The 12,197-nt window shown below is 40.1% G+C and overlaps 1 protein-coding gene across 18 annotated transcripts in view; it reads right to left on the reverse strand.

Moving 5' to 3' along the window:
* The window catches only part of MYCBP2 (MYC binding protein 2), a 370,986-nt gene that overhangs the window by 128,901 nt on the left and 229,888 nt on the right, over positions 1 to 12,197 (reverse strand). For 16 of the 18 annotated variants that reach the window (XM_073614281.1, XM_073614278.1, XM_073614285.1 and 13 more), the window contains 6 exons: positions 11,618 to 11,830; positions 10,076 to 10,131; positions 7,096 to 7,211; positions 2,761 to 2,858; positions 1,512 to 1,628; positions 580 to 720 (listed from right to left, as the gene is read on the reverse strand). In XM_073614281.1, coding sequence (XP_073470382.1) covers positions 580 to 720; positions 1,512 to 1,628; positions 2,761 to 2,858; positions 7,096 to 7,211; positions 10,076 to 10,131; positions 11,618 to 11,830 — 741 coding nt within the window. The remainder of the gene's footprint in view (positions 1 to 579; positions 721 to 1,511; positions 1,629 to 2,760; positions 2,859 to 7,095; positions 7,212 to 10,075; positions 10,132 to 11,617; positions 11,831 to 12,197) is intronic. The other 2 variants (XM_073614287.1, XM_073614290.1) reach the window with 2 other exon arrangements.

Below are 12,197 nucleotides of genomic sequence, written 5' to 3' on the forward strand. Positions count from 1 at the left end.
CCCAGGCAAAGTGCACTCGGTATCACTCTGCCAGGGACAGGAGTTGGCACTACAGAGGAAGCATCAGCCTTTGTGGTTCCTGCTCCCTTCCTCCGCTGCAGGCACTAGAAACTTGCACTCTGATGCTCTGGGATGGCAGGTCGGCAACCTGTCGATTGCAATTTGAGCTTGCCGACCCACCATTCCAGAGCATGGCTATTAGCTTCCCTGGTTGTAGGTCGCAGGCCACATCAGAGGATTCAAGTGTTCTGCGGGCCATGGATTGAGCTCCCCTGTTTTAGACATTCATGTGCATGAGCCCTAAGTCACTGCTATAATTTATTTTATCTACTGTAAAACAGGCTTTAACAAAGGCGCCAGGATGACCAAGGAAAATTTGAAAAGGTGGGGAATTCTAATGGCTTTGTATTACAGGAGTATAGACTATAAAGAGATACCAAACCACAGACACTGAAAAAAAAAAACAATGTATGTAACCCATTTTTTTTAACACATCAATCCAGACAAATCAACTGTAGACCTGCAATTTAAGGCATTTGTACTGTACCCATAATGTTTGTGTTTTATTTTTTTACTTACATCAACAGGAGCCAGCAGACTTTTGCCAAGATGCTGATTAAATGACAGGCACCAAGCTTCATTGTAACCATTCATGTTAGGAACATACTTCTTTATTGTCTCATCATTCAGTCTAAGCCACACACCATCATCATTGTGGATCTAGATGGGAAACAAGCAACAATAGCGAGCCACGCTCTCCTGTAACACATTCACTACCAGCAAGGCCTACCTATATGGTGATTTCTAAGGGACACTGGTAGGTGCGAGGTTCGAACAGGCAATACTGGTGATAGATGTGAATGTGAAGGAAAGTGTATAGTGAAATAGTGTGGGAAAGGGGGACTGCTAAAGTGATTAAACAAAAGAAGAGGATGGCAAAAAGCAAGCAGAACTAGCAGCGTCTATCACCAATGGATTAAGCAGAAATGTATACACACTAAGAAATAAAAAGGGACAAGAAAGCTGCATCTGTAAAATAAAATATTGCAATTTTAAAAAGGAGAGAAAATGTTACGCTTTACAAGATGTATTTTTTTTTTTTTTTTTTTGGTAAAAGGTCAGCTGAATATTTCTTTCCATAAGCTATTTAGACAGTAACATTTCAGTTTCTAACGTTGACAAGCGAAAGGTGAATGGAAATTATCCCATACTGTCCTTTAACATTGTAGGTCTTATTTAAACCAGTGTAAAGAGCAATGCTTTGCAGTGATCAATGAGATTTATTTCCACAACACAGTTGGCAGCTTGATTAATGCTGAATACAGTTTAGCTGTTAAGAGTTACAGCACTGCTCTTTGCCATGTTAAATAAAGGACCTAGTACTGTCACTAAAATATAAATAGAAGATATGGTATTGTATATAAGCTAACTATGCTGTGTACATTTCAAAAATAGATATATATCAGTAAAGGTCAACTCTGTTTTTACCATATTGTCTATTGTGTTATTACCTCATCAACAAAAGCGATGGTTCCATTGACTTTCACTATGCCTATCTGCTCACTCTGAAGGGAAGGGTGGCTACGAATACGAAGCCCTGCACTGTCCTTGGCCACAAATTTGCGAACCTACAAAGTAAAGGTAGACAGAAGGGAAAGAAAACCTAAGCGAAAGAGCACAACCCAAACAGAAGTTTGCAATGGTCAAGACTCTACACATTTGGTGATAAAACTTGAGAATGTTACAGGTTGTTGCTAGTTTCCCAGATTAAAAGTGATGGTTCTTTCAAGGGGAAAAAACACACACACAGATTCCAACTCTTCTAATAGGTCACACATAAATGTGACACCCTTAGGCTCCCTGTTCATTATAAATCATGGAAAACAAGCCAACTCACAAGCTTACAGCATTTAAAAAAAAAAAAAAAAGATCAATTTTCTTAAATCTATAGTTGCACACATCAGTGTTCATCCTAATAAATCCTGTATAAACCAGGGCCCGTGGATCTCGATTTTCCTGCATGCATATTTCAACTGTCACCTGATGGACCTGAGGCTTATACCCCCAGACTGATGGGATCTGTAAACACCGCTCCTACAGCGCTGCAAAGAAGCTGCTTGCAGGACTTTTGACGTCCTGCCAGCGCAGCGCCCCAGTGTGAAAGGGGTCTTATAGTAAATCAACCTCAATGTGACTGAACGATAAACTTTTATTGTGTACACCAACAAATCAATGCACAGAGTGGACCACCCACATACTCAGTCTTATAAAGAAATGAGGAAAAAAAAAAAAAAAAAAAAGAAATCACAAAAAAAATTCTGTTATACAAAATGACAAGTAGAAAAGAGCTTTCATTTTAAGACCATCATCCAAGCATTTTAAGGCAAGGCAGTAGAGATGGTCAACCCACTGCTAAATGATCCCAATTTCCATTTTCTTAAGTGGCTTAAAAGGGAACAATTTTTGCAAATTGGGGTCCTTTTATTTATTTTTTAATTTACACACTTGAGCAAGTAAGCCTCTGTATAAAGTAGAAGCTGCTGCTTGAGTTGTAGTCTTTTCATGTTGACCACATCCAAGCCAAGAGGTTCCCCCTTTTGTCCTTTTTTGCCACCAAATACAAATGTTTGAGAATTTTTGCCCTCTGGAGGGCATCTAGGTAAATGGGAAATACTATTTGTAATACAACTTTTTTTTTTTTTTTTAGGATTATAAAATGCCTTGCAAATTTAAAAACATGACTGCACAATATATACAAACCTTATTTGGCTGTGGTTCTGCTTTAGGTTTTACCAACTGAGTTCCAGGTGGAATCATGCCTTTGGGTGGGTCCTTTACTTTAACTTCCAACCCAGCATCTATAATAAAACAAATTTTACAAAGATATAGTGGAAAAAAAAGTAGCAGCCAATAATCTGTACTGTATAAAAATATGGGCATGTGCAAGATGTACTTTATTGCTTGCTGTTCTTCAGCTGTCTCTTGCCAAACAGAAGGCGACAACAGGAATATAGATCTAAGTCTTGTCTAAAAAGCGGGAGCAGTAAAAAGTAGAACATTCTTTAAGGATAAACCAGCAGAGAAGGGTATTCTTTAAAGGTTACAAAACAGTCATTTTTATTAACCTCAATTCACCACACTTCGTTTCATTCATACTTTGTTGCCTTTGGCCTTGTTCTAGGTAACTATCTAAAACATAGATCAGAGCAAATCAATATAACATTCCGCTGTGGGAGATGAGCAATTTGTCTAAATTAGGAGTCATTTTACCGGATTTATTAAAATTTAGATACATGCTTTTCTAGCGAGTGTAATCTGGTATTTTTCTTAGCATATACCAACAGTTTCAATACCCAGTGTCTGAGACCCATTTAGTGCACATCATGGGGTCTATTTATTTAAAACTTGCATAACAACCTGAAGAACATTTGTTTTTGACCAGTTCTCACAGAACAATTCCATGTGCAGATTTGCTGGAAAAATGGCAATGCTATTTTTTTCTTCTTATAAACTGACCCCCATTGTGAGTACAATCCATAAATGGTGCAACCCAAGAAATAAATTATAACTAATGAAAATGAATCAGGAGATCTCTCTAAAAAAGGACTCAGTGATGGACACTGGTAAATTTAGCATTACCAGTTTTACTTTACTAAGTAAATCTCATGTAAGACTTGCCTTAAAGCTGAGCTCCAGGCAAACTGCCAACTACACAGATGAAATGCATACAAGTCCTTGGATTTAGGCTAGGTTTACATTTGTATGGGTATGCGTGTAAATCGCAGGCGTTACTGCACACAAAACGTGGTTAAGATGATGTATTCATGAACACAAGAGCTGCATTACTATGTTAAGTCTGCCTGGATTTTTACTTTAAGGTACACCCATCATGAAAAAAAGCAGGGGCAAACACTGCAGACCCTTTCCTAGAAGTATGAATGCCTCTCTGTTACACAGACTGGCTTCAATACTTTGAGTCACAGACCTAAAACAAGCACGCAGGTCAAGAGCCCATAAATGTAATAATACTAAAAGAAGTTTGCAAGCAGGACAGCTAGAAATCTCAGAAAGTCGTCCAGCAATAGCAACCCCCATGTTTTTGTCATGACAGGTTTTCTTTCCCCATGCTTGAGTAAGAGAGCGACAAGAATAAGTGTTATTTAAACAGACACAAAATCAGGGTGTGTAGAATAATGTATAATGGAGGGTGCCAAAAACGACAGCATTCAAGCAATGGAACTTGCAGCAAGGTACAGTGAGCAGGATAGAATGCCATCGCTGTCATTCAGCAGTTGGCAAGAACATATTCACTGATAAATAGGGAGCAAAAAAGCATTCATCCTTAATAGTCAGTAATAAATTACACAAGGAAAGGAAAAACGTAGTCAAAATGTTTTCAGTGTTTACAATTAATGCATTTAATAGTTAGTTTTCAATTGGAACATATATCTTAAAATATAAAAAGAAAAAAAAAAAAAAAAAAGTTTGACTTGGGGTTATCAAAATACATGCAAAACAAATATATAGTGGTCTCTGTGTGAAGTCATATCAAACAGGAGCGAAAGCATAATAAAATCTGTGTTTTGCAACAATTATGAAGAAAATGTTAGGCAATAAAGTTATTAGGTGTTCTGTCTTGGTGTGTTAATTCCCCACTCTTTAATTTTTGCTGTTGTGGAGCAGAAATCAATCCTCCTGGAGGAACCCAGTAGAGAAATGCCTACTAAATTGCATTACCAACTTTTACTCTAAGGTCTAACAGATTCTACGCAAGGATACATAAGGAGAAATCACTGCAGCAAGTGAACCAAAAGCCTTGGCTCACAGACAATTAAGAGTACCTTTAAGCGAGACTAAGTGCATGAAAAGCAATAAAGATGTGAAAGGGTATGAAATCTCGCCTCATTCTATGCAAGAAAAAAAATGGAGGAGTTCAACTTGTTATTAAAGAGCAACTTATTAAGTACCTCCATTAATATCAGACAAGTGTTTAAAGACCACAGTGTGCCCTAGGGCCACACAAACTTGGGTAAAATGATTATTTTGGCTCTTTCAGGTTTTACAATTAATTGGGACAAATCAGTTCTTCTACCGGTGGATCCTCTGGTGACCAATCTGCCAAACTCTACAGCTGTTTGAGAAGCAGTTTCTACATTTAAACTTTTGGGTGTACAAGTTACATCACAAGTAAATACATATGTGGAGAGGAATTGTTCCCCATTGTTTAAGCGGTTTAAGCAAGTGGGTAAAATTTGGCTACTATACTTGCAATATAAAACGGTTTTGTTTGGCTCCCTCAGAAATTCTTCAAGCAAATAGATACCTTGTTCAGAGAACTTATTTGGAGATCCAAACACCCTCGAATTAGATTGGAAATTCTGCAGGTGCCCAGAGATGGAGGTTCGGCTGTCCCAAATGCCAGACTGTATTATCTGGCATCTCAACTTCAGCAATTAAATGGATGGAATGTTATACATTGTGAGGACCCCCATACAGCAAATTATATTTTCTCAGCTGCCAATGGATCCAGTGGTGCAATTAATAGTAGCGCATCACTTCTATAGTAAACGTAGCTATCCTACATTCAATTTAATACATAATGTTTTGGACTACTATTCAACAAGATATTCAATATGAGGGATATACTCAATATATGCCCATATGGCATAATCTGCAATTGCCTGAAGTTGTCAGGCTTGAAAATTTTGATCTATGGAAAAAGGCTGGCATTTTGCTTCTGTGTCAACTTTCTGACAATGAGGTTTTGCAACTATTTGAAAAATTGAAAATTCTTTCAATAATTACAACTATGGCATGCTTTGCAAGGTCAAGCAAGGACTTTTTTTCTTTAAATATAATCCTTTACCAACTTTGATGCTTGCAGTAACTGTAAAACGCTCAAAAAAAAGGACTTCTAGGGAGTATATATTCTTTACAAACGATAGCTAGAACTAATCTACAAGAGGGTAGCTACGGATGGTTGTTTAGAGATCTAGAGACACTTAGTGACGAGGAATGGGAACAAGCTTTGAAGAATTTGAGGTATCCCTGTCATCTTCACAGTGTCTAACTTAGTTATTCATTATTCATAGAGCCCATTATTCTCCTTTAAAGCTGTATTCATGGGGTAAAGCAGTTACATCTAATTGTCCAAGGTGCACTACTGATATAGGTACATGCCTTAAGCGCTACGCAGGTGAAGTTAGACCCAAAAATAGTATTGCTGGGATACCAGAAGATATCCTCCCAGTTGAAATGCATGTGATATGGTTGAGGACTAGGCATATGGCACGAAAACTTATTTTACAAAAAATTGATAGCAAAATAACCGGCAACAATGAGGAACTGACAAACATAGGAGTCCCAAAAAATTTGAAAATTTGACATCGGTGGCTATCTTCCAGCTTGTTTGAACAATCAGTTGAGTAAACTAATAAGGGAAGCCAACAATGATATAGAAGGGGGGATAATTATGTATGGTCCATAAAGGAGTAATAAAGTGAATGAGGGACTTACGAAAAAATTGAAGCGTGGACTGTTGAGCGCAAATATGGGAATGGTGTGCTTTGGTTTTGTTTTTTCTCTCCAATGTTGCGGGAGGTGTATTTGAGAGGGGGTATGTGTGGGAAATGTATTGTGTTTTTGAATTTGTTGTATTTTGAAAAAATCTAATAAAAATAATAATAAATAAAAAAAATTGTGTATGTAGTCCAGCCAATACCTAGTTTATCATCCTAAATTTGACATCTGTGCACCCTAAAAATTGAACTTTTGGGGGTTTATTTCCCCTGATGCCCTTTGAAATTACTCTATAAAAACTTATAATGGCAGCCTGAAAACTTTGCACACTGCCAACACTATTTTGACAAGCCTTGATTTGATAGGATACTATAAATAAAAATAAATCACCACTTCCACAAAGTTTGAACTCCACCCCTTTTTTGACAATATACACTTTGTCTCGATCTTATTTACCATGATGAATATTGTTTGCATCTTCACTCCTAGTTTGCGCCTACCATTCTACTGTAATGTGCAGCTCGTAAACACCCCAACTCCCCCCCCCCCCCAAAAAAAATAAAATAAAACACATACCAATTTCTATTCCATCTATGGTAACATGAATGGTGTAAAGGCCAACTGCTCCAGGGGTCCAGTTTGCACAGTAGGTGCCATCATTGTTGACCCTTATTAACATGTTCTCACTTGGCCTGTGAAGATAAGAATAAAAAATAATGACTGTAATAAATGTATTTTTGGTATGTTCAGTCACGCCTAAAAAGTCAGATTATACCCCAATCCTTAAGTCAGATAAAGCCCAGGTCATCAAGGAGAGGGGTGTAAGACATGCCATTAAAACAAGACACTTTCTGAGAAGCAGGATGGTACAGAGTGCCTAGTGACAGCAAGTCTGGCCTTTTTGGGAGAGGCCAGGGGTCATCTCCTAGGAGGGAGCATATCTGCGTACCAGCTTCTGGGCCAGTTTGGCGCAACATTTTTTTTTTTCTCTTCCTCTACATTGTGGAGCAGTTGAGAAGGAATCCGCACTGGAGGGAAGCCATACATCAACCTGAGTCCATGGGATTATGGGATTACCAGAGCATTGAATGCCAGTGATAAAGGATCCTTGGTCCTGGTCACAAACAGGGGCAACTTTTTGTTGAACCTGGAAGCCAGGATGTCTACGCATCTAAAGTCCCTCATTTATGACAGAAGGTTGAAGATGTTGGGATGGAGAGACCATGCCTTTTGGTACAGAGGATGACTGCTGAGAAAACCTGCCTTCCAACTGTCCACTTTCAGATGTGAACAGAGATTGCTGGGCAGTGCTTTTCTGTCCAGGAGATGATCACTTATTTCCTTCAAGGCTGCCTGACTCCTGGTCAATGTTGTGTTGGAGGGGCCTTGAGTAAACAGCTTCAAATGAGGCAACCCTGAAACCAAGGACACATGGTAAACCTCACAGAGGGGCAGAGGTGTCGCTAGGGAGTGGCTATAGCCCCGAATCTGGGGCCCATAGCCCCGAGTCTCTCACCAGGTGCAGCGGTGCCATCAGCGGTGGATGTGGGCGCCGTGCAGATAACCAAAATCCCGGCCGTTTTACTTTGTTCTGCCACTGCACTGGTTGCTAGAACCGCCCAGCATCTACCAACCAGTGATGTCACGTAACCTGAGGGACACAGCGTGAGCCCGAGGCAGTGGCGTCACTGGGGGGGTGTGTTCTGCACCCGGGTGACACCCGCCAGAGGAGTGACACTCGTGGGTAGCGACACAGCTAACACCGCCCACAGCCCTACACTCGCTGGCTATCTCCCTCAGCGGAGCAGGCAGAAGCCGCCTTTTTATATCCACACAGGAGGAGGAGCACGAGGGACACATCACTGTGTACAGTATATCCGTCCGCGCTGTTCTGAAGTCAGGAGGAGGAGCACGAGGGACACATCACTGTGTACAGTATATCCGTCCGCGCTGTTCTGAAGTCTGTACACTTTACTATACAGTATGTAGGTGGACAAGTGTGGGGGGGAGGGGGGCTATGGGAGGGGAGAGGGGTGCCTATACTGATGGGGGGGTGTTTATATTGATGGGGGGGGGGTCTGCACTGAGGGGGGAGTCCTTACTGATGGGGGGAGGTCTATACTGAGGGAGTGGCATGGTCTGTACTGAGGGGTGGTCTGTACCATGCCCGCAGCCTCTGACATCTCCTGTACCATGCCCGCAGCCTCTGACATCTCCTGTACCATGCCCGCAGCCTCTGACATCTCCTGTACCATGCCCGCAGCCTCCTCCACACACACACACACACACACACATTTATATTATATACATGTGTATGCCCACCCAAGCGGATTACTTTCTTAACTACGCTGCTATGGGCTCTAGCCCCAGATCTTTTGTAGACCTAGCAACGCCCCTGCAGAGGGGTGTCTTTTTTATCTTAAAGTCTGAGCAAGAGACCTTAAAGAAGGTTGTTTGGTTGAAAGAAAACCCATTGTAACCGCTGTCTGGGATGAGGCGCTTTGCCTTGTGTCAAAAGAGGAGGAGGAAGTACCAGAGTACCTTAAAAGGGCTCTTGGCAGTTTGGTGGTAACAGTGCAACCTGTGATTTCATGTAACACCTGTAAGTCACCTGATACTAAGCTCTGAATGGTGGAATTTTTACTGTCAATTTTTAAAGTTTAACACTTAGGTGAATAGACTCAAAATGATAGTTTAACAAATACTATTCAGGAGTTCATAATAAGTGTATTGCAAGAAGTAGCTGTAGCTATAGGGCTACAGTAATGGTCTGAAAACAAGATAAACCTGTCTTACCTTTCCATACCTCTGGTCACTGTATGGTCCAAGGCTTTGTCACAGTGGGCACAGCCCTGGAAAGGGCTCTGGGGTCTAGGAACCATAATAGACCATGATTTTGGACCAGTATACTACCCTGTGGCTAACTACACGTATTGCAGAAATGTTGAGGTGAGCATCAAAGCAGGATTTAGTGCCTGAACATTACAGGCCGCCCCCACAGCGCGAGTATGGGGATGGTTCCCAAGGTTTCATCAATCCAGGAGGACTGCTTCAATTGTTCTAATAGAAGACTGTGCACAGGTTCATTGAAGGATTCAAAGTAAATTAGATCCAGTAAGCATGGAAACTTCTCCATGAGGGGGAAGAGGTCCCATCACCTACAGAACACTAGCAAAAAACTAAGGGCTCACTGAAAAACCTAACAATCCCTGCCCACTGTTGTCGCCCTGAGGAAGGGCGTTAGTGGCAGGATTACCAGGGGAAAATAAAGGAAAAGCAAGTGAAAAAAAGGATTGGAAAGCTGAGATATTATCAAATTTTGTTCTTGCGTTTAGATACGCTTTAATATCCATTTAATATTACATGCCGTTAAAACAGACGTGTCAAATTTTGTAACACTGGTTGTGATGTGAATTTGTGGGGTAAGTCAGCATATATTCCTGCCTGTTAAACAGTAGAATTCCTTAGGTTACTGAAAGTAAATTATGTGTGCACAAATTATAACAGTTAAAAAGGTAAAGAGAATCCCTTCACATCCAATAAAACTTAAACATACCGTTTAGGCATAGGCGAGGCAAAACGGAGTTCTTCAAATGAGTAGTTTTCATATGCCTATAAATTAAAATAAGCAGAACACATAAGCTTGCAACAATATTATATTCCAGTAATGTAGATATGCTAGTAAGGGGCACCAGGGATCCTACATAGCAAATTTTCAAGATAAAGAAATTTGTCTGACTGGTAATTAAGTTAAATGTTTCTTTGCTTCAAATTCCTTATGTGTACTGAACATGTCTAGAGGAAACAAAATAACATTTAGCATAAAATTCCTTAAAAAGGATATCTTTAGTCACAGCACATGCCACGATTCTATAACATCAGGACTGTAATAGCAGTACAAATAGCTATTTTTGATAATCCAATATAAGCTTACTTGAAAAAAATCTCTTCATGTTGTGAGAGCTGCCTGCTGGTCATCGCTTTCCACAACTTTCTAGATTTTCTGCTTACCCCTTTGGTTTATTTTGTTTTATAAGAACTATATATCCCATGGTACCCTGCTGCCTGCTAGCAGTGGATCCTGTAATGACTCCGCCTCCTAAAACTATTCCTTAGTTCAGAAGGTAGGCTTCGTGAAATGTGGGCACAACCAGTGCCAATTCACAGGGAACATGTGCCACAGGAAGAAAATGTGGAATTTTTCAAAAAGCAAGTTTGTAAACTTCAAGATCAGTCAAATTCAGATCAATAGAAGCAGGCTACAAGTAACTGAAATTCAATGTGAAATTGAATATATGACCATAGATACACTTAAGGTCTGTGCACCTAAACATTTACAACTAGAAACCAAACATTTGTCTACTTTTTGCAATTTTTTTCAATCGCAGATGAAAGTGAGATACACCTGTTTTTAGGCATCATGGTCGATGACAATGTGGGCATTTGGAGAAAAGGTTTAGCACAACCCATAAAAAAAGCAGCTTTTATTGCAATAGCTTTTAAGTGAATTTGTGTGTCTCTTTTGCAATAAAATCTCCTTTTCTATCTACCAGAAATTTTCTTTCTATTGTACATCTCGTCATGTTTATCATCCTGGGCTGGCCAATCAACTTGGCTGAAGACTGATGTGGGAAAAAAGACTGGCAAATATGTAACTGGTGGCAACGGAACAACAAGGAAGGGAGATTGTTGACATCGCATCACAGGAGGGTGTTTTTAGTGTTGTGCCAAAATGGGCAATTGAGCTGTGCAAACTTGCACAATTATGGAAAGCGCTCTCTGGGCAATCTATGGGTTTAGTCCTGCTTTAGGAACAAGTCACACTGAGGGCCAACAATGTTCTTACAGCTTGTAAAAAGCAAAGTGTAGTAGTGAATAAACCTTGCCTGTGCTGAGAAAAGTTCAGATTTATCACTAGGTACACAGCTCAGAGTATATTCCAGCCTAATCACCCAATTTTTAAATGTACCTTTATAAAGATAAAAAAAAAAAAAAAAAAACACACAAACACCACAAAAAAACAAAAAAAACACGTTAATTTTTTTTTTTTTAAATATGGATAACTTTATGCACATAAAGGCACAGAGAAGTTGCTCACCTTCATCATGGTAATGGCAATGTAACGGGCTTCTTTTACAATCATTGGTTCATAGGAAGCGTCAAGTTTGGGTGAAGGAAGGCCACCAAAGGTCATATCAGAGCCTAAAGATGCAGAGGTTGATGGGCTGCCTGGGATACGAGGAAGTTTTTTCACCTGTTCTTGTTGAAGAGAGGTCTTTTTTTGAGAAACAGGAACTGCTTTAACCTCCACCTGGAATTAAGCCAAGGAAACAAATAGGATTTTTGTCCTTTGAGGAACAGAGGCGGTAATTAACTGTCAGGTTATACTACCGTCAACAGGAAGCTTGAACACTGACAAACAATTGTAACCCAGCAGGATAATCCAAAAGGGGACGGGGAACTGCACCTGATGTCAGAGGACCAAGAGAAAGGTTACTAAACCAGCGAGGAATGTCTTGGCATGGGACAAAGACACTGATAGTAAAGCAAGTCAACCTGCAAGGCAAATTGACTCATGGTCAACAAGCCTTGCATACACACGGTCACACAAAAGTTCTCTAAACTTTCGACTGTCAAGAACGCAGTGACGTACAACACTACGACGAGCTGAGAAAATG

Source organism: Aquarana catesbeiana, linkage group LG02, assembly GCF_042186555.1.
Source record: "Aquarana catesbeiana isolate 2022-GZ linkage group LG02, ASM4218655v1, whole genome shotgun sequence".
In the NCBI taxonomy this organism is placed as follows: domain Eukaryota; kingdom Metazoa; phylum Chordata; class Amphibia; order Anura; family Ranidae; genus Aquarana; species Aquarana catesbeiana.